The 21,007-nt window shown below is 53.8% G+C and overlaps 7 protein-coding genes across 7 annotated transcripts; 2 read left to right on the plus strand and 5 right to left on the minus strand.

Moving 5' to 3' along the window:
- Positions 1-587: 587 nt before the first annotated feature.
- On the plus strand, positions 588-2,931 carry SEC14 (cytosolic factor, phosphatidylinositol/phosphatidylcholine transfer protein; the record flags this gene model as incomplete). Its single annotated transcript, XM_062891334.1, has 4 exons — positions 588-785; positions 852-901; positions 962-1,085; positions 1,145-2,931. The coding sequence occupies 4 exons, from the start codon at positions 588-590 to the stop codon at positions 1,832-1,834; spliced, it is 1,062 nt and encodes a 353-aa protein (XP_062742669.1). The 3' UTR covers positions 1,835-2,931.
- Positions 962-2,988, minus strand: QC762_509230 (uncharacterized protein; the record flags this gene model as incomplete). The annotated part of the gene is made up of 2 exons (XM_062891335.1): positions 962-2,703; positions 2,793-2,988. 2 exons carry the CDS (start codon positions 2,986-2,988, stop codon positions 2,189-2,191), a joined length of 711 nt encoding a protein of 236 aa, XP_062742670.1. The 3' UTR covers positions 962-2,188.
- A 1,422-nt stretch (positions 2,989-4,410) lies between these two features.
- QC762_509240 (uncharacterized protein) lies at positions 4,411-4,982 on the minus strand (the record flags this gene model as incomplete). The annotated part of the gene is made up of 3 exons (XM_062891336.1): positions 4,411-4,569; positions 4,658-4,731; positions 4,802-4,982. 3 exons carry the CDS (start codon positions 4,980-4,982, stop codon positions 4,411-4,413), a joined length of 414 nt encoding a protein of 137 aa, XP_062742671.1.
- Positions 4,983-5,828: 846 nt separating this feature from the next.
- On the plus strand, positions 5,829-7,893 carry RPT3 (26S proteasome regulatory subunit 6B). Its single transcript, XM_062891337.1, has 3 exons — positions 5,829-6,522; positions 6,546-6,680; positions 6,736-7,893. The coding sequence occupies exons 1-3, from the start codon at positions 6,326-6,328 to the stop codon at positions 7,703-7,705; spliced, it is 1,302 nt and encodes a 433-aa protein (XP_062742672.1). The 5' UTR covers positions 5,829-6,325; the 3' UTR covers positions 7,706-7,893.
- Positions 7,894-9,069: 1,176 nt separating this feature from the next.
- On the minus strand, positions 9,070-11,774 carry QC762_509260 (uncharacterized protein; the record flags this gene model as incomplete). The annotated part of the gene is made up of 2 exons (XM_062891338.1): positions 11,124-11,774; positions 9,070-10,605 (listed from the first exon to the last, which is right to left on the minus strand). The coding sequence occupies exons 1-2, from the start codon at positions 11,133-11,135 to the stop codon at positions 9,070-9,072; spliced, it is 1,548 nt and encodes a 515-aa protein (XP_062742673.1). The 5' UTR covers positions 11,136-11,774.
- A 2,530-nt stretch (positions 11,775-14,304) lies between these two features.
- On the minus strand, positions 14,305-17,063 carry QC762_509270 (uncharacterized protein; the record flags this gene model as incomplete). The annotated part of the gene is given in 3 exon segments (XM_062891339.1): positions 14,305-15,063; positions 15,076-16,443; positions 16,502-17,063. The coding sequence occupies 3 exon segments, from the start codon at positions 17,061-17,063 to the stop codon at positions 14,909-14,911; spliced, it is 2,085 nt and encodes a 694-aa protein (XP_062742674.1). The 3' UTR covers positions 14,305-14,908.
- Positions 17,064-18,177: 1,114 nt separating this feature from the next.
- COG3 (Golgi transport complex subunit 3) lies at positions 18,178-20,855 on the minus strand (the record flags this gene model as incomplete). The annotated part of the gene is made up of 3 exons (XM_062891340.1): positions 20,627-20,855; positions 18,966-20,555; positions 18,178-18,894 (listed from the first exon to the last, which is right to left on the minus strand). The coding sequence occupies exons 1-3, from the start codon at positions 20,732-20,734 to the stop codon at positions 18,178-18,180; spliced, it is 2,415 nt and encodes an 804-aa protein (XP_062742675.1). The 5' UTR covers positions 20,735-20,855.
- Between the last annotated feature and the right edge of the window lie 152 nt (positions 20,856-21,007).

Genomic DNA, 21,007 nt, shown 5'->3' on the forward strand with positions numbered 1-21,007 from the left:
TAAACGGTCAGAGCTATCCATCCAGCTGGCTTCATGATTGTGATGTTCTTGCGGGAGTCTGAGTTGTGCACACAGAATAAAGAGTAAATGATGGCAGCTGTCAGCCCCACCCTTATACCCCCTTAGTGCGAGGCCTCGCTGGTGCGGGCGGGGCTGGCCGAGCTGCCGGTCAGGGGATTATCGCGGGCAGGATTGAGTTGGCGGCGGCATTTCAGGCACTGAAGGTTACTGGTTATTTGAACCAGACAACAACAGGATTCCCTGTCTTTTTCCCACATCCCCCCCTTTTGTTGATTCATCTTTCCTATCATTTGCCATCCGCCACTTGTCTCAAACGCCTTCTGTACCCTTTCCCGCAGCAGCCAGTCAGTCTTTTTCCAATGCAAGTACAATAGCGCGCATCATCCTTTTTCGTCCCATCATCTCCTGTCACCGCCCAACTTTTTATTGCCTACTCACCTACTTTTAACGAACACCTAATCTAACATCTTCTTCCTCAAGAACGATAGACGAAGTATTGAAAGACGCCCACGACACCCTAGAGCCCGACCCGAAGAAACCGAAGCAAGACACATAAACGCAACAAAATGGCTGCCGCCGCGCCTGTCCCCCGCCCCTTGGAGCTCGACCCCAAGTACGATGACTACGACTTCCCGACCACCGCCGCCGTCCCCCTGAGCGGACATGCTGGCTACCTGACGGCGGAACAACAAGCTCAGGTCTCGCAGCTGCGTCTGATGCTCGAGTCTGAGGGCTACACCAAGCGTCTCGACACGCTCACACTGGTACGCCTTGCACCGGAATAGCTTTCTATCAGGTTCAGGGTCGGGATACTGACAGATGGGAAACAGCTCCGCTTCCTCCGTGCCCGCAAGTTCGATGTCAACCTCTCCAAGCAAATGTACGCACACCTTCACTGGGGATGGATTCCACAGTCAGGCAGGGGCTAACAACACGCCAGGTTCATCGAGTGCGAGAAGTGGAGGCAAGAGACCAACCTCGACGACGTCGTCCCCAGCTGGGACTACCCCGAGAAGGAGGAGGTCTTCAAGTACTACCCCCAGTACTACCACAAGACCGACAAGGTACATAATTCATCTGGGCTCCAATTTTCTCCCCCCTCAATTGCTAACCCCACCATCAGGATGGCCGGCCCGTCTACATCGAGCAGCTCGGCAACATTGATCTCACAGCCATGTACAAGATCACCACGGCCGAGCGCATGCTGACCAACCTCGCGGTCGAGTACGAGCGCGTCGCCGACCCCCGCCTCCCGGCCTGCTCCCGCAAGTCGGGCGTCCTCCTCGAGACGTGCTGCACCGTCATGGATCTCAAGGGCGTTGGCATCTCCAAGGCGCCCCAGGTGTTCAACTATGTCAAGCAGGCCAGCGTCCTGAGCCAAAACTACTACCCCGAACGCCTCGGTCGTCTGTATCTGATCAACGCTCCTTGGGGCTTCAGCACCGTCTGGGGGGTCGTGAAGGCGTGGCTTGATCCGGTGACGGTGCAGAAGATTCATGTGTTGGGCAGCGGGTACCAGAAGGACTTGTTGGCGCAGGTTCCCGCCGAGAACCTGCCTAAGCAGTTTGGTGGTTCGTGCGAGTGTGCGGGCGGTTGCCAGTTTAGCGACATGGGTCCTTGGCGCGAGGAGCAGTGGGCCAAGCCGGCCAAGTGGGAGAAGAAGGAGGGTGCTGCTGCTGCTTCTGCGGCGGATGCCACTATCCAGAATGCTGGTGCGGATGTGAAGGAGGGTGGTGCTGCTGCTGCCGGGCAGGGGAATGCGGCTCTTCCGGTGGACGTCAAGGCTGATGCTCCTGCTCCGGCGGCTGCGTAGGTGCAGTCATTGAGGAAGGAGGACGAGGTGCTGCATCGGTGTGGTTGCGCGGACATGCGGTAGTGTTCTTGCCACTCGGTAATGAAGACCGGCTTCTTTTTGCATGGTAGTTACATGTAGACAGTGGGCGTGTAGCGGGTGTTGGTAGTTTGCGATTGTATTCAGATGGTACTTTACATGTGACAGGCGTGGCGGGGTGGGAGGAGATGAACAAGAATCCCTAAGTTTATCTCTTCACTTGAATGGCATAGTAATGTTTTTTTCTTGGTTGAGAAAGTGTAGCAATGGTGGGGGGTATTATTATTTTCCGTAACGCCTCCTTTGTCCTCTGTCGCCTGACCTGGATATATATCATCACTTGTTCTGTTTACCAACCACATACCCCCCCGCCACCCTCGCCCTCTCCATCTTGGCCACAACTGCGGGCATGTCTCTCTTCAGCCTCCCCAGCGTCTCCACCGCCTTGGTGTACGTCCCCTCGACAACCTCCTGTCTATCCAACTCGCCCATTCCCTCGAGTGCCTTTTTCCCGCTTTCCAACCCTTCCTCCTTCGCCCGTTGCAGCACTGCCGAAAGCATCTCCTCGTCTGTGGCTATCTGGGCGTTTGTGGCGGTCATGTAGGCGGATGCGGTCGCGGCGGGGACGCGCCGCTTGAGCTGGGCGATGGAGCGGAGGAGGTCTTCCTCTTGGGAGACGAGGGACTCGATCCTGTCGCGCTTGCGGGGGTCGAAGGGTTCGTAGTGGTCGGTTTGGGGGTTGTGATGGTCTTGCGGGTCGGGGGAGAAGAGGGTTTTGGGGAGGGGGGGGCCGAGAGGGAGCCGTTTATTGAGAGGGAGGGGAGGGAGAGGGTGAAGAGGCGGGTTATGTACTAGAGCGTAGCGAGCGTCAACGGGCGCATCGTGGGATGGGATTGGGAGTGAGTGGGGAAGGGAAAGGGAAAAGGTGTTGGTGGGGAACGTACGTCGTTTACCAGCTTATCAATCTCGTTGCGCAACTCGTCTTCCTCTTGGGGGATGGGGTTCCCTTCGTCGTCGAGGACGGGGGGGAAAGCGGCGTTGATGCTATCGGTCGCTGCTTTACGGACGTTGGTGATGAGGTACCGGAGGTCGTCTGGGGATTGGAGTTCGATTTTTCGCTGGATGGAGTCGTCCATTTTTATTTTATTTTATTTTTGTCAGAAAAGTAGGGAGGGGGGGTTGTTTGTCGACTTTCTTTCTTTGGTGGTTGGTTCGCAGGGGAAGCCGGGGATCAGATATTATTACTGCTCTAGTTATGCGCTATTTGCCGGAAACAAGAATCTCTTTCTTTCTGTTCCCCTCCCCGGGTATAGCTTCGTCTCTCGTATCGTCGTGGTGTTTCGTGTCGTCGTCGTCGTGCTCAAGTCCTGGATGTTATTGTCGTCGTTGTCATATCAAAACATCCGTCCATCATCCCCCAAATCGCGACACCAATATATCTTATCGATACTCTGAACGCCCAGTCTGCAATTAAGCACCTGGCCCGTGCACACCACCTTCCCCAGACGCTAACCCCGAACTGCACAAGTCCAATCTGCCTGCGAAGAAAGCAGAAGTGGGGTTCACCACTTTGGTGGGGCGGAAGAAGCGGGGGGGGCTTACAGCTGCTCCCGGTGTTCCGCTACTGAAACACCCCATCGTCTCTAGGTTATCAGCTGCAGGTTAAGCTGATCTATCAACACCCCCCCCCGCTTACATCCGGTTCAGACAGGGCGAGCGAGTGGTTGATATCTCAACTTCTATTGGCAGCAGACAAGACCGGGACCGGAAGTTCAAACAGGGACAAATCAACCGGGGACGCTCTCGCTGACGCCAGACAGGGCTGCCAGACAGCAAACTGTTTGACAGTAGTAAATAAATAATATGTCTCCGTAACGAGAGCCTGGAATTCCAAAAGCAAACTATGTCAAAGGTCTGAACATGAATGATTACCATACACCGCCTACCACCTGTGCCCAAAATCCCAATTACGCCTGTCAAAGCCACTCCCACGCGTGCGACAAAAGCCAAGAGAGGAGATTCTCCCCTCAAGGCAGGAAAAAAAAAGAAGAAAAAGATAAGAGAATAGTACCACCCGGTGTCACGCCCATCCCACCGTCTGAAAGGGTGACTGACATATGCCCCGTCCCCGGCCAGCCACACCCGCCCCAAGTGTTGTTGTTTCCTTGTAAACAGTAATGATATTTCCCCGAACCCCCAACTAACGATGAACAAACAAGAACTCCTGGCACCAACCTAGCCGTGGGCCAAAAGAGCTACCCAATGGTAGACCGAAAGGAAAAGAAAGAAAAGAGCCGGAAAAATCAATGACGACCTCCTGTCCACTTATGTGATGGTTTTCCTCGTCGAGTAGACGGCTGCTGGTGGTTGGACGAGGTAAGAAGTCGAAGTGAATACTGATGCTGAACAATTGTCGAGAGTTTCTGAAAGAAAAAAGAAAGCTTGTCTAATAGTGCTTGATGAGTTGAGTTGTCGTGGAATACGGTTCGTGAAAATCGTTGTAGTATAATCATGCTGTTCTTGCCAAAGATGGCTGCCTGTGTGTGCGCCTTGGACGTTTATTGAGGCAGCATCTTCTTGATCTCCTCGTCACTGATGTGGATCTCGACGATGGGATCACGGCGCTGGTCGAGCGGGGTGTATTCAAAGTCGCTCATGGATGGCAGGAAGATTTCGGGATTCCAGACGAAGCCTTGTCCCCTCTCGAGGTAGGTCACCTGGTGGCACCGTGTGAGTGGCGGGGGTCAAGCACAGCATTGTAGCACTTCTGCCACTGCTGGCAGCCAGGACAAGGAAACAACTTACCAGTCTCATGGGTCCTTCGTGATCCTCGCCGCCAATCCGGATGGTCGTGCACTCCTGCTTGGTGAAAGCAGAGCCTGTGTGTTCATCATTAGCATCCCGTTTGGGATTGGGGGGGATGCAAAGAGTAATGAGGTCAGGACTTACTCAAAAGGCTGGGTCGTCTGGCGTGCACCTTTTGCTTCTGAGGAGCCCTAGGTGAGGCCTTGGGAGAGTGGCCTGGCGTGCTCGGGGAGCTAGAGTACGACGACGGCGACGAGCCATCCTGGCGGTTCGCCTGGCGATGGCGCTGGTCGGGAATGGCGATCGAGGTAGGCATGTTGTCCATGGCGGGCTAGGACTAGGAGACTTTAGGTTTTGGTAGGGTAGCAGAACAAGACCGCCAGGTCGGTCGGGGCGAATTGAAGGTGCGGGGGAGGTAGTGTGGATTATTGGGTTGGGTTACGACTATGCTGCTACTGCCGAAGGAACGCGCAGAGCTGCAGGGACGGAGATACCATGTATTTATTCGCAGAGTGTACTCCGTAAATGTTGGAAGCAGAGGGGCAGAGGAGCAGAGGAGCAGAGGAGCAGAGGGAGCAGAGGGAGCAGAGGGAGCAGAGGAGCAGAGAAGCAGTGGAGCAAGAGAAGCAGAGAAGCAGAGAAGTAGAGAAGCAGAGAAGCAGAGAAGCAGAGAAGCACAAGCACGTCAGACGGTGAAAATGGCGGGGCGGGGGACCGGGAGTGAGGAAGATGTAATGTGAAAGAAAGGCGAAGAGAAGGGTTTTAGAAGAGGCAGCAGGCGGGTAAGACCTGAGGAGGAGTGAGTAACCCCTCAGGGTGTCGGGTCGTCTCCCGAATGGTATGCGTACTGTGTACCTGGGATGTGACTAACATGGGAACCTTTGTCTCCAACACAACGAACCCCTCCAACCATCCAGGATCCACGCCATCAACTGATTCAGGCCATTGCAGGGCAAAGGCAAGATAACGGCGACCGGCATCTCTGCCTCCCACCCAATAGCTGGCCGTCCTCAGCGATGAACGCTACGTGGGAGGGCTGGACAGGCCTTGGCTCGTGAAGTCGGTAGTGAGGTAGCATGCCACTCTTTAGTGTGAGGTAGGGATGTAGCCAACGTCCTTCTCCGCATCGCTTGCCTAATGCTGCAAGGCAATCTCATGATTTCGCCCAAGGGGCGACTGGAGATAATTCTCAGTTTTGTGCTACAGAAACTTGCCATGGAAGACAGTTCCCTCAGTGTCATCAGTTCTAGGTCAAGCGGTGACGAGGAAGCACGGCAGCAGCTCGTTGCAACAAGCAGCACCCTTGAAAGTTGGACCTTGAAGTGCAGAAGCACAGGCCACACCAGTCCCCACCTTGTCCTCGACCTCTTTCAGCCTAGCCCCCCCGCCTCAATCAGACAAGGCTGCCGAACCAATCCCACCGCTCAGAATCCTCAGGCTCCAGGCAGATGACGAGCCACTTAGAAGCTAATCGCCAAGATATACCTGACTACTGCTGCCACGCGCCACGAGGCGAAAGCAACAACGACAGAACACCATCGAAACCACTTTCCATACGAAAACATTTGCAATTTGCTTGCATTTTGCATTCCGGCATCACCAGAACCTACCGCACTATTCAAATTTATCGCATCAGCCTCGGGAGAGAAAGGGATATCTAGGGCAAAAATGGGTGACGTCCTGGTCGAAAGCGCTGCCAACAGCGTCCAGCCTCACAAGAAGAGCATCCCCTCCACCATCCCTAGCATCGAGAACTTCGAGGGCGTAACGACAGAGGGCAACGATGAGTACGAGAACCTCAAGCGGCTGCAACGGCAGCTGGAGTACATTCAGCTGCAGGAGGAGTACATCAAGGACGAGCAAAGGTAGCCGCTCGCACTTTCTGCAGTCGACGTGGGACAGGAGCTAAATCTTTTGGTGTTAGGAGTCTGAAGCGTGAATTGGTGCGGGCACAGGAGGAGATCAAGCGCATCCAGAGCGTCCCGCTGGTCATCGGCCAGTTCATGGAGGCCATTGACCAAAAGTAAGCACGCTTCATCCTCGACCCTCGACCAACCCAACTAACAACCCATTACCAGCACTGGCATCGTTCAGTCCTCCACCGGCAGCAACTACGTCGTCCGCATCCTGTCCACCCTCGACCGCGAGAAGCTCAAGCCCTCCTCCTCGGTCGCCCTCCACCGCCACTCCAATGCCCTCGTCGACATCCTCCCCCCCGAAGCCGACTCCTCCATCGCCATGCTCGGCGCCGACGAAAAGCCCGACGTGACCTACGCCGACGTTGGTGGTCTCGACATGCAAAAGCAGGAAATCCGCGAGGCCGTCGAGCTCCCTCTCACCCATTTCGACCTCTACAAGCAAATCGGCATCGACCCTCCCCGCGGTGTTCTCCTCTACGGCCCCCCCGGTACCGGCAAGACGATGCTTGTCAAGGCCGTCGCCAACTCGACCACGGCCAATTTCATCCGCGTGGTCGGGTCCGAGTTCGTCCAGAAATATCTCGGTGAAGGCCCCCGCATGGTCCGCGACGTCTTCCGCATGGCTCGCGAGAACGCCCCGGCCATCATCTTCATCGACGAAATCGACGCCATCGCCACGAAGCGTTTCGATGCTCAGACCGGTGCCGATCGGGAAGTCCAGCGTATCCTGCTCGAACTCCTCAACCAAATGGATGGTTTCGACCAGACGGCCAACGTCAAGGTCATCATGGCCACCAACCGAGCCGACACGCTTGATCCTGCCCTTCTCCGTCCCGGCCGGCTCGATCGCAAGATTGAGTTCCCCAACCTTCGTGATCGCCGTGAGAGGAGATTGATCTTTACGACGATTGCGGGCAAGATGAGCTTGGCGCCAGAGGTTGACTTGGATAGTTTGATTACGAGGAACGATCCGCTGAGCGGCGCCGTGATTGCGGCGATTATGCAGGAGGCGGGGCTGAGGGCGGTGAGAAAGAATAGGTACAACATTATTCAGAGCGATTTGGAGGATGCGTATAGCAGCCAGGTGAAGGGGACGACGGATGAGAACAAGTTTGATTTTTACAAATAAGCGGGGACATGAGGGAGGGAGGGGGAGCGGAAACAAAAAGGTTCAGGCTTACAACAGCGAAGATTGATGGCCGGGTGTGTTTTTGGGGTGAGAGGGGTTTGGGTGGCTGCTTTGCTAGAGGAGTCGAGATGCGTAATGTACAATATAAGTATGACATGGAATAGATGGCGTGTCTTGTCTTTTGCTGAGTTTTGGTTCGTGATGGTGTGAAATGGTGCAGTCTCCTTTAGGCTTCGGTGTCAGAGCCTGCTGATATTCTCCTCGTTACAACATTCCACAATACCAAGGTCCGAACGTGTGTCTGTCAGGGACAGGTGTCTACATTCATATCACTTTCAGGGGGGGGGCTGGCAGAGTGTGTGACAAAAGTTTCTTTAATATCGTTGAATACCAACAACCCATTAATACTAGTAATACACACTAACCTCGCTCTTCTCTCTCGATGAAAAAACCTTGCACTTTCTCAACCAACGCTCAAGAAAGTTAGGAGGAAAATCATGTAAACGCTTCTTGAACCCACAGAAGATGCCAACAGCAGCAGCAGCAGCAGTAGTAACTCATACACACAGAAACACAGCAAAAAAAAACAACCAAAAAAACCGGGTATATCCTCCGACAATCCACCAACCAACCAACCAATCAATCAATCAATCAATCAATCAATCAATCAATCAATCAATCAATCAATCCACCAGTACTCCCTCATCCTTCATCCCCGTGTGTCAGTAGTTAGTAGAAGAACCATCCTCTCTTTTCCCCCCTTTCATGGGCAGAGCAGCGAACAAGGCGCGAGAAGAAAAAAAGCCGTCTCTCCTGCTCCCCACCGCTTAGACTTTGAGAAAAAAGAAAAACGAAAAAAAAGTCCGTCTAATGTATATCCGCCCCCAGTTCCCTCAGTTTGTTCCCCCAGAATTCTATTTGCAGCAAGCAAGCAGGCAAGTTCCTGCGCTTTTTATGTATCCCTTTCCATCCCTCTCTTTCCACCCTCTTTTCTTCTACAAGAAGAAAAAAAATAGGAAAAAAAAAAAGAAAAAGAAAAAGTGTATCACCCTTTTCCTCATTACTTCATTATCCGTTACCCTCCACCCTACCCCCCTCTTTTTCTTTCTCGTTCTCCCGAAAATCCACATCTGGCTTTTCGTATAATCGCCAAAATAGTCGGAGAACCCCCAATGAATGGTGTGATGGTACAAATATCCGCCCCCCCTGTCTCATATCTTACAACCCCCTACCCCCTACCCCCTCCCCTTCCTCCCCCCAACAACCGCCCTAAACATCCCTCTTACCCTCTCCATCCTCTTCCTCTGCCTAACCTTCAACCACCCCTCCACCGTGACCAACTTCTCCTCAACAACAGGAACCTCCTAAGTCCCCATCGCAACCCCCAGTTCCAACAGCAGCTTCACAAACTTAGTATGCAGCTCCAGAAAAAAGTCCGGCATCCCCACCAGCTCCGCCAACCCCCTCTGCTTCAACGCCACCCCTCCCCCCGCCCCCGCAAACCCACTGCCCATACGTCTCGACAAACCCCCCATGCCCCCCGTTAAGAAACTACTCCTCTCATTATTATTACCCTGTTGCTGCTGCTGCTGTGGTGGTGGTTCGCCCATGGCAAAACTCCCATACCCCGGGCCAGGCATTATCGGACTCGAGGCGTTGCTACCGCCCATCGATTCGGCAAGGGCGCGTTCGGCTTCCGCTTCGGCGAGGGCTTGGATCCAGGTTGCCATGTCCCTAAAGGCTGAGGCGACATACCCAAAAGTTTTCATGGCGAGGCGTTCGCGTTGGGTCGACAAGGCTAAAAAGGCGTACACCCGCTTATGGCCGCGGGCGTGCACATCTGGGATGCGGAAAATGTAGGCCGTGGTGTAACCCGCTGCCGGGTCGCCAAAGAAGATGGGGCCGCCTGATACGGCGTTGCCTACGCTGTGGGTGGTCACAAAGGCGGGTGTGATGGGTGAGGCGCAAGGGGTGGACATGGCTGACGGGTTGGTAGGTGAGGTTTGTGGCGCTCTAGGTAGAGTTTCTAGCGACAATGTCCGCAGACAAGAAGCCCGGACGATGGAAAAGGATGAGGGGGCCAGGGGCTCGTGGGTGGAGATGTACTCTAGGTAGTGAGTGTGTGAGTTCATGTTAGCCACCGAGCTGCTTTCGCTCGAGCGGGAGGCGACCGACGCTGCGGTGGGCGTGCGGCGGTGGGTTGGTCGGAGTGTTGGGTTGGAGGACTCATCCTCGGATGCGGTAGAAGAAGAAGACTGTGAAGTTGGTGGTGAGGTGGTGTTGTACACTCTTGCGCAAGGCGCCTTGGAACGCAAAGTAGGACCGCGTTCGGGTCGGGAGTCCGCCCCGACGCCGCCGCTTCCGGGTTGAAGTTTTGGTAGAGTCAAGGCGCAGTTGTCGCACGGCCCGGCTCGGCGGGTCACATAATCATCATATGTCTTGCGGAAGGACGAGTCTTGCCGTGGTTTGGACTGCTGCTGCTGCTGCTGTTGCTGTTGCTGTTTTGAGTTGGGTGGTGCTCCTTCTGGTGGTAGCTGTGGGCTCTGTGGTGGTGTTTCCACCGCCGAACCGCCGAGACCGCCAGATGAAGATGATGCTGCTACCTGCGCGGCACGTCGTAGGGCGGCCCTGTGGGTTTGAGCCTCTTGTTCGGTTGCTGGAAGTGACGAGCTCCGCCGGGCGTCTGCAAAGTTCATTCGTCGAAGCGCCTCCGTGACAGCGGTGGTGGCTTGCGTTGACTCTCCTCCCGGCATCGGAACGCTGGAGCGCGGCCGGTCGCGGCCTGACCCGGGACGGTCATGCAGCTCATCGTCATAGCATACGTTGCAGGGGACTGGCAGCCCCTCGGTGACCATCAGGGGCGTGGGCCCGTGAAGATCACAGTAGTGGGCCAGACACAGCTGTAGGTGAGGAATTAGCATCGTGTCGTGATGAGGGCAGGCATGGCATGTGAAAAGGGCAGAGATGGAGGAGAAAGAAGGAAGAGCATGGTGACATCGGGGGAGAAAGAAAGGGAGGCGCATTTGTCAAAGAGACTCGGTTTCGCTGCTGATTGAGCCGAACGCGTTGGGATGGTACGCTTATGGGCTCGGTCTAATCCTTTGAAATGAAACACCAGCACGTGGAGGAGTGGCCCAATGCCGATATTTGCTGCGCGGTGGCTCCAAAGTTGCCGGACTGCTGGGACTCTGGTCGTCAAGGCTGAGAGGCGTGGGGGTGCACAGCAGGAGACAGTCGAGAGAAGTCGTCCAAAGTGAGGCGGTGAACAGTTGTTGGGTTGCATTTGGAAGATGCGACAAGGGCAAACGGCAAGCACAGCATCAGGCATCGAATGACCATGCAGCCAGCCATGCATCGGGGTATTGGGGGGAGGAAGATTATGATTATGGGTGATTCTTGCGAGCGACGAGCAACTTACTATCGACGTCATGACTGGGTGCTGAGAGTGGTAGGTAGCTTATCGCAAAAATCTCAAAAATATCATGCTGCTGCTGTTTGTCGCCAACGAGATAGATGAAGGTGGTTTGCGACGCGGGGCGCGCAGGTGGGAGGTGGGTTGTGGCGACAAGGCTGGCAGGTGGTTCGACTGAGCAAGTGTATGTTGTTGTTTTCGTTTTCTGTTCGCTGTTCGTGGCGGGGTGCTGGACCCTGTAACGATCGTCTTTCTCTCCGAATCAGAGGCTGGTTGAGATGGTGAAATGATTGAATATCTCGGAGGGTCGGGGCAAGAGGTGATCAACCTCGGAGTGAAATATCGCGAGCCATGGCAGCTGTGGGATTTGCGGGGGAGGGGGAGGGGGGGAGTGCGGCGCCAACGATTCGTGATGATGATGATGATGATGATGATGCTGATGCTGATCAAGACCCCTGTAAGGTACTTTGGGAGGATTGAAGTACTTGGGGTAAAGCGACCTAGCGTATCGATAAGGTAAGGTAAGGTAAGGCAAGGTGGTAAGGCAGCGATAAGAAAAGCGTTGGCTAGGTGGCAGCAACAGCGCCGGTGGTTTTCTGGGAGTTGTAGATCCGATTGATCGCCAGTGGTCGAGATCTTGGGAAAAAAAGAACAAAAATGAGGTGATGCAGGGCTGATGGATCCCTCTTATTCAATCCTTCTGGAAGCGCGGCCGTTGTGCTATAGTGGAGTTGCTCTCAGATGCTACGCCGAATTGGGGGGACCCCCCGGTTCTTCCGACCGGTACCAGGAACCGTGGTCCTTGGAAATTTCACAGCCGGGAGATGTTCGAGGCCTTGTCCACCATCTTGGCAGGTCCTTCCTACAAGAACAACACGAGAATGAAATTATATGTGATACCTACCACGTCTTGTCTCTCTCTCTCTCTCACACACACACACACACTCTCTCTCTCTCTCTATCTCTTCTCCTCTCCTCTAAGAAAAACAAAATGTCACCATCGGCCAATTGACCGGCCGCATTAGCTTGGTGTCTACAGTGACAGTGACAGAACGATCCTGCCCGCACCCCGCTCTCTTCAAACTTGTCACTCACCCATCCAGTGCATATGCAACTGCTTCCCAAAATATCCTCCCCTCTCACAAAACTATCGGATGTCTTTTCTGTCTCTCCAGGCGAGAGCCCCAGCTAGGCTAGTGAGACGTTCATCTCCGTGTCTTAGTCACTAATACACCGGTCTGTGACCTGATTGCCGGGTTTCCACGTGGGAGAAATCCATCTGGACCGCTGCCCACCCTCCCCCCCGGCTCCACGGGTTGATCAGGCTGATCTTGGTCTGCAAATCGGCAGCGTCTTATTTGTAACCTCTACGGGACACCATTCATCCGGGCCTCTGTTTTGGGTTGAACAGCATCGACAAAGTCCCTCGTGATTTTTGTCACCAGGTTAGTTCTCTGCCGGTTGAATTGCATCTCTCACCTACATATGTCGCACAGTGGCACCGTTACAAGCGACCGTTGACACTTACACTCTTGCCGCCGTCGCCGCCTCTTGGCCCTGAGAAAATCCCCACACTCACACCTCCCTCTTTAAGAACAAGTTTCAAGGCCCTTACCCATGTCTAGCACGCGGCTCTCCTTTTCTTTCGTTTCTAATTCGGACATTCCGAATTGATGCCCAAGAAGAATTCCGCCCGAAACAACGGGAAACAGTTTCTTGACACGAACAGAAGGGGGCGGAAGAGCCCACGAAACAGTCGAAACAATTTCAACCCTCGCCAAACATCCTGCTCATGCAGATGAGAACATGGGGGGAGAGGGGCAGGGAAACGATTTCATCACCTCGATTTCATCACCTTGATTTCATCATCCCGCTCACACAACGCGGCTCGCTCGCACTCGCTTATTTGTCTACTTCAGAACATACCTCTTCTCTCTCTTGCGGTTACCATTTTTGATCTCTCTCAATCCCGTTCAGGACACACACACACACACACACACAAACCATGCTTAGGAAAATCTTGGCGGTGTGTGTGGGAGGAGGACACGGCCACCACCACCACCAAAACACCCAACATATCAAGAACCAAAAAAAAAAAAAAAAAAAAAAAAAGAGAGATATTTAAGCATCTTTTTAGCCTCTGCGCTTCTCCGGTCCGAAACCCACTTCTTCCCGTTGTCTGGGAATTGACCTACCTTCCTTCCATCACACCGTAGTAAAAAAGCAACCTACCACCTGCGACGCTCTAACGACGTCAACAAGGGTGAGTTATAGGTATTAGGTGCCGGAGCTAAAAAAGGGGGGGGGGAGGGGTGGTAATGCTAAGGTACAAAAAAACGTTGGATTATGATGCCGGGTGTTACTCTACTTTTTTGCTAGGTAGTTATATCCCGTCGTCGTCAACAGCACTCTGTCAACCAATGTCGTTGAAGCCTCGCCTCAAAAAAAAAAAGACTACAAACTCCACCACCACCACCACCACCACCACCTCCTCCTCCTCCTCCTCCTCCTCCTCGTGTTACTGAGAAGTCTCGCAAGCATCCCCAGAATCAACTCTAGCAGCCCCTCCCAAATTCTACCGAGGGTGAACCTCCCCGAGGTTCTCGGGATATCTAACCTCGGGGACGACATCAGTTTGTTTTTGTTCCCGCCGCTCCCCCCCACCGGCAAAGTTTTCTTTCCTGTCGGGATTCAACGTCGTTTTTTTACCCCGGATTATACAAAAATTCCTGGGAAGGACCCCAAACCCGGATATTCTGGCATTTTTCCCCCCCCCCCATCTGCAACAGTGTGATGACAACAGGTATGGAGCCCAACCATGGATCCAGTCAATGCCAGTTTTATCCGGCCGACACCTTGGATTGGCGGTACCCGGCTGGGCAAACTTGACGGTTGTAATCTGTTATCTTGCCGTTCCAAAAAAAAAAAAAAAAAAAAAACCAGAAGAAAAAGAAATAGTGCTTTACTGGAGCGGTGGCTGTTGCTTGTTTTTCTCATCGTCATCAGCTCGTCATGACCATGTGAGCTGAAGTGAAATCAGTTCGTGATCTTTTATGTGCAATAGCGGCTACAAGACATCTTCTACTCCCCTGATGAGGTAGCTTAGACTTGAATGATATACCCAAACCAGGGCTATACGTAGTGTGCGTGGAAAAACTCATGGAGAATTCTGAATTATTCGCCAGAATGTAGGATGGTAAAATACAAAAACAACCTGGCCCTTTTCGAGGGCCAGGATTTGATCGTAGCTATCAAGGAGACATCTCTACGCTGAAAGGGACGTCTCTCTTCGTTTCACTCTACTTCCACACCTTAGGGCACACATTGATGTCAAACTGTAAATCGTACAGAAATGTCAATGCAATAGCACCTCTCTCCTTTCCTTTCCTATCCTATCCCCCATTTCCTTATCCTATGCAACCACATCCCAATTCCTCATCCTATGCAACCACATCCCCCAAAACCATGCCAAAATACCTGGGTATCTAAAAAGTAACAAAAAAAGAGAAAAAAAACAGAAAACCCGCCCCCATGTTGAATCATACAAAACTCGTCAATCCTATCCTACCCCCTCCAATAATTATAATAAAAACTCAAAACAAAAAGAAAGAAAAATCCATCTAACATGTATGCCTCCCCAAAGATATATATGCCCACCCATGCGATGAAAGAAAGCAGAAGAAAAAAACGCTCAGACAAAGAACAACAAAAAAAACATAAAACACCGCCCCTATTATGCCCCCCTTACAATGCAATTGCTCCTCCTTCCCACACACATCTACTGGAAAGTCTCAAGCAAAAGGATCCCTCCCCTCACTCTTCTCAAACTCAACCTCCACCCTCTTCTTCGCCGGCTCCCCCTCCCTATGATCATCTTTCACCTCCTCCACCTCCACCTCCTCTTCTCGTCCCTGTCCCTCCCCCCCTCTCAACCCACCAACAACCTCTCTACCACCACCACCACCACCACCACCACCACCGCCATACCTCTCCACCCACAACTTCCTCAGCACCCCATAAATAAACTGATACTGCCCCTCCGCTTGCACCATCATCTTCCTCTGCTCCCTCAACTGATTCACCGTGTCGAAAATCAAATCCTCCCCCAGCACCATCCCCCCAGTCTCACTACTCCCCCCCTCGCTCCCCTCACCCTCCCCATCCCTATCCCTATCCCACTCCCCCCCTTCCCTCTTCCCCCCTCTTTCACTGACCGACCCGCGCCTCGAGTTGTTCGCAGTAGCAACCATCTCATCCCACCGCTCCAACACCCCAGCCTCCAACTCCCTCATCAAATGCTCCAGCGCGATAAACGTCCCCGACCTCCCCACCCCAGCAGAGCAGTGCACAATCCTCGGATTATGCGGCCCCGCATTCTTCTCCCTCGACAAGCCCATCAGCGTAAAAAACGAGTCCAAGTCCTCCATCGCCGGGACGCCGAAATCCGGCCACTTTTTATAGAGAAAGTGCCAGAGAATCTTCTCCTCCACTGCCCCCCCCCCACCACCACCACTCGACACACTCGATTCAGTAGGTGAGGGGACATAATCCTCCTCCAAAACAGGAACCTCGAGCTTGCCAGGCGACGAGGTGGCAGCACCAGGAGACTTCATCTTGACGTCCATATCCGCGTCCCTCTCCGTTTCCCTCGTCGTCGCCGCAGAGCTCGGTTCAGGAGTTTTATCCCGTCCATTGGTGAAAAGCCGGACCGGAGAGCGGGATTTCTTCCTGTTTTGTCCCCCGCCGCCACCGCCGCGGGAATGGATTGTAATGACCAGCTTGCGTAGCTCAATCGCGTCCCCTGCCGGGGTGGGCTCCAACCCGTCGCACCGGACCGTCGCCCTGAACCCATCCCCAAACTCATCCCTCTCGTTGATCTCAAGCGGGGGGTCTTCCTGGCTCCGTGGAAAGTAAGGAAAACACTTCTCCATGTGCCCCTCGTGCGTCTCGGTCAACATGACAATCACACCCGGCGATTCGACCTGTTCCACCACCATCCTCCAGACGTGGTCCATCGAGTTTTGCTTTGGCCCCTGCATGGCGATGTACCGGTCTGGTTCTCTCGGCCGGCCGCTGATGGGGAAAGGGTGCAGGACGATGGGGGAGGCGTTGACGTAGTCGAGTTTTCCTTCTGGGACCTGGAGCTTGATCCGGTGGTTGTGCCAGGGTTGGATGTTCATGTACCTGTCCAGTTTTCGGAGATGGGGCCCTTTTACGCGAGCCCAGCGAAAGTCGGGGGAGAAGCTGGACGAGTTTTCGTTTTCGAGGCCTTGTTGGATGCGCATTCTTTCGAGCCAGACTAGTTCGCCGAATTTGAATTCGATGTCTGACACACACAAGTTAGTGATGTGAAAAAGTAAGGGGGAGGAAAGGGAATTACTGACCTATCTCGTTTGATTCCAGAAACGCGGGCATCTTCACCTGCTTTGGTACTCGCAACAATGAGGATGATGATGATGATGATGATGATGATGATGATGATGATGATGGCTTCTCCTTCAGTTGTTGTTGTTGTTGTTGTTGTTGTTGTACCTGCAGCAACTGCTGTCCACTCTCCCCATTATTCTCCCCAGCCGTCTGTAGCCCACTCGTATCCATCTTCAAACTCAAAGGCGACACCGGCCTGCCATCAACCGAACCAGCAACCGGCGCAGTCGCCAAAGGTGAATGCGGCATCGACGCGGGAGGCGAATCGCGCGCCCGCTTCTGCGACCGGTGGAAAACCCGACTAAAAGGGCTGAGCTTCCCGCCAAACGGTCTCAGCGGCGACTCGGGCACCGGCAGAGGAAGATCGCCAGGTGGAGGGGTGATCTTTCCGGTTGGATCAGTCGTCAAGTTGTTGTTGCTGCTGCTAGGTCCAGCAAGACCGTTGGTTATCAGCGGGGGACCAGCAGGCAGCTTCTTTTTGGCCCGCCTGAACCGTGGGAGGTGGGCCATGGTTGGCATGGATGGCGGTGAGCTGAGGAGGAACAGGCGCCGCTTGATGTGCTCCGCGGCGTTACGTGTTGGGATTATGGTTTCGGTTTGGCTGTGTGTGTGGCACACAACACGAAGCAGTTCGGATTATTATTATGGAGATCGTTGTGGTAGGTAGGGTAGTGTTGAGGCGGTGACTGGTTGCGCAAGAGAGAAAAAAAAAAAAGGTTAAAACGGAGAGGGGCGATGAAACGGTTACTCAAAAGGCGAGGAGAGACCAGTGGGCGAAAGGTGCGATGGAGGGGAAAAAGTGAGGCGGAGGAGGGGACGAGGAGGTAATATGTCGGGCGGTGGCGGCGACGAGGGGTAAAATAGGTCGATCTCTTTTTCACCCCCCGGTATTACTTGCAGTAGGTGAGCAGGTCACCTCTTTCGTCGGAGCTCTTCTTGTTGTCGGGTCGTCTCTTTGAAGATTAGATCAGAAAAAGGGGGCCCCAGGACAAGGCTATTGTTTGTCTCTGACCCGGCCGGGAGCAAGCGAGTTTGTGTCTCTCTCTCTCTCTCTTTTGAGGAAGATCAAACAGGAGCCTCTGGAAGGAAGGTGACGTTTTTGTTACTTGTCGCAAAGGAGACTGGTGACTGGTCGGAAATGTTGCGCTTCTGCATCTTTTTCTGCAACTGACTTGGACGCCCAGAGGCGGCTGCACAGCGGGTGCTTTGCAAATCCCGCTCCAGCGCTGAAATTAGCGGCAGCAGTGGACCCCCTTTTCATGGGTTAATTTTCCTTTGGAATTCCCACAGAAGCTCACCAGTGGGTGTTGGTGACCGGGGCCCTGGCCGGCTTTGCGGCTGGTGAAGAAGCCAATGAAACCTCACACCGGGCGTCATATCAGACGGATGATAATGGTATCCAACCTCGAGACACCCGTCAGGCACATCTGCCATGGCAATGGACAGCCCTGACTTGCTAGTCCTTTCACTGCATATGCAGCTGACGTGCTAACAGCCTCACGCGATCACCTCAGTCAACAGATCGACATTTTTCTGTTGGCCACATAATAAAACAGAGAGATTGGTCACGGACAGGTCAATGTGTGAAAAAAGGTCACCTGTGTCTCTACAAGACCTTGATTTTGTCCCTGCTCTACTTCTTCCCCCCCCTCTCCCTCTCCCTCCCCCTCCCCACCTCCTCCACCCCAGCCTCAACCTGTATCTTAACCGCCTCCCTCAACTTCTGCACCACCTCCCCCTGCCCCGAAAACGCCCTCTCCAGAATCTCATCCATCTCCCTCTCCACCTTGGCCACATTCCTCCCCCCCATATTCTTATTCCCTCCCCCACCAACCTTCAAATCAACAAACACACCCGCCCACCTCTTCGTAAAAGCAACAATGCTCCTCCTCAGCTCATCATCCAACTGCTCATGAACATCCACCTCCCCTTCTTTACCCCCTCCTCCCTCCTTGACCCCATTCCCTCTGCCTCCTCCTCCTCCTCCTCCCAAACCCAGCAGTGAACTTCCCGGAATATAGCCCCCAATCGTCCCCCCCAAACTGCCCACCCGTTCCCAAACCCCCCTGATTAGATTCCCCCCTACCGGCTTCAATATTCCGTCCCAAATCTGCCCAAAATGCTGCATCTCCCTGATCCTCCCCGAGACCGACTGCGTACCAATATGCACGTTTCTGATGTCGCCAATCTCGAGCGTCACAAGCTCGTTCTTGAGGATAAGCAAGTTTTTAATCATAAACAGATCTGGGTCGGTACCCTTGTGGGGAGCTGCGCGGATGCGGGCCTCGGCGCGGTGAAGGCATGAGATGGACTCCCGGAGCAGGCTGAAGATGATGGGGGAGTTGCGTTGCTATTGGACAGGTTAGATGGGGGTGTGGATGGGAAAGGGGGGCGGGAGAGAGAGAGAGAGGGAAAACATACGCAGCGTTCTTTGGGCATGGATTGATCAAACATGACCAACAGCTCAATAGCCCGCTTGATAGGGGGAAAAGCGTTCGAGGAGGAGTCATTGTTGGTTACTGGCCCGATCTTGAGCGAGTCTGGGGCGACGGCGGCCTTGGTGATGGATTTGGATATCTCGGCTTCGAAAAGAGCGTCGGTGAACGTCCAGAGGTGCTCAGTAAGTAGCCGCGCGGTGAGCTCCCTGCAGTGAGCCACAAACGGGGTTTCATCCTCGTCAAAGTCCAACAGGAGATACTCGTTGGTGACCCAGCCTGTTATGTTGCACACTGTTCTCAGGTCGCTATTGTGGAGAACAGACTGGAGGTTGGTGGCGACAGGGGCGACGTTTGTGCCCGTGACCAAAGACCCGGCGTGGGAGGATTTGAGGGCGGTGAAGGCAGATTTGGGGTCGGTTGAGTATTGGGTCTCGATGGCGAAGATTTTCCGGAAGAGAGAGGCTTCATTGTAGGAACGCTCGTAGCACTGCTTGACGAAGTTACGGGCCGCGGTCTCGACGGATTCCTTGGCTTCTGAGCGGAAGGCGTCGAGGTCGCTTTGAATTAGTGGTTTCAGGTCTCTTTCTCTGACGGCCCAGTAGGCGTGGAAGATGTTGTTGGCTGTGTTGGCATAGATGTCCCAGTTGAGTGCTGTTTGCGGATGGCCGTTTTGATCGTAGACGTTGCGGATGACGGTCTGGATGTTTGGTATTAAGGAGTAGGACTCCAGCAATGTCTCTTCAAACCGGCCATAAGCCAGGGCGTGCCGTGCGGACTCGGACCGCGTAGCCAATATTTGTTTGGAAATTTCGGCAGAAACTCGGTTGAGGCGATTGGTGAAGCCAACTTCGAGCAAGTGCAGAGCCTTGGTGAGCAGGGCCTGATAGCGGGCAAGGTAAGACTCGGCATCTCGGTACGTCGTGTTTTTCGTCATGAAGGCTATGCAAGAGTCGAGGCTTGACAAAATATCGGCAAACGTGTCGTCCTCTACAAGTCGGCCTGCTCCTGGAGCATTGAGTCGTCTGCTGACATTGTCCAGATACGCGTAGTAGTGAAGATCTGTGCCAACATCATCGGCCAGCTTCTGCAACCGTTTCTGCTCTGTGAGTAGGTCGTCGCATTGGGCCTTGAAAGAGCTGGTTTGGTCGTCAACTGCCCGGAACGACTGGCTCAGGGATTCGAGAACCTTGAGAGCACTATTCGCATCTTCAACGAGGGTGCCCAAGTGTCGTTCAGTCATGACCAGCTGATCGTGGTACAACAGGAATTCCTGTTGACTTGCTTCCAGTAGCTCCTTGTCCAGCTCGGCATCGTGAGCGTCCTGTTCGACCGGCAGCTTTGCCGCCACAGACTCCGGAACGCCCAATGCTTCCCACGTTCGGCCATGTCGTATCCTCCTGCCCTTCTTCTTCTTGTGGTGTGGCTTTCCACCTATTTGGGCCTTGACGATGTCGTAGAAATCCGAGTACGACTTTGCTCTTCGTGACAAGGTAGGTTCTGGTGGGGAATTGGTGTCTTCTTGGTCTTCGAAAAGAACTGGGAGCGATCCCGCGCCATCGACATTGTCTACACCCTGTACATATGGAGCTTTTCAGTCAAGAGTATTTCTTGAGTATATAGCTCCTGAGAGCCCAGGCCACTTACATTTGGAGGCTGAAGCAGTGACTTCTTTCTTTGATGGCCTGAGCTTTGCGCCTGTCGCTGCTGTTGTTGGTAGTCGGGTACAAAGCTGTACCAAGAGTCTTCAAACATTTTTGTTTCTTAGCTCCCGTGGGATTCGGTCGATTTGTTGCTAACACCGGCTCCGGTGGCCGTCTCCGTATGTCTTCTCGGATGCCGCGAATATCTGGCCGCAACGCAACGGGCGGGACCCTTCACCGCGACCGACAGCACGCCCTGGCTCCCTACAAGTGCCCCACAATCCAGTGGTGGGATGCGGGGCGCACGGGCCGCATGTTAAGCTCTTTGATGCCAAGACATGAGCTTGGGGACCATCTTATTGAAGAAAAAGGTTCATGCCTGCTG

Source organism: Podospora pseudocomata, chromosome 5 (genome assembly GCF_035222375.1).
Source record: "Podospora pseudocomata strain CBS 415.72m chromosome 5, whole genome shotgun sequence".
Taxonomy (NCBI): Eukaryota; Fungi; Ascomycota; class Sordariomycetes; order Sordariales; family Podosporaceae; genus Podospora; species Podospora pseudocomata.

Coding starts and splice junctions, on each gene's coding strand:
- RPT3 (XM_062891337.1), top strand. CDS start 6,326: ATGGGTGACGTCCTGGTCGAAAGCGCTGCCAACAGCGTCCAGCCTCAC. Junction 6,681..6,735: donor ATGGAGGCCATTGACCAAAA/GTAAGCACGCTT, acceptor ACCCATTACCAG/CACTGGCATCGTTCAGTCCT.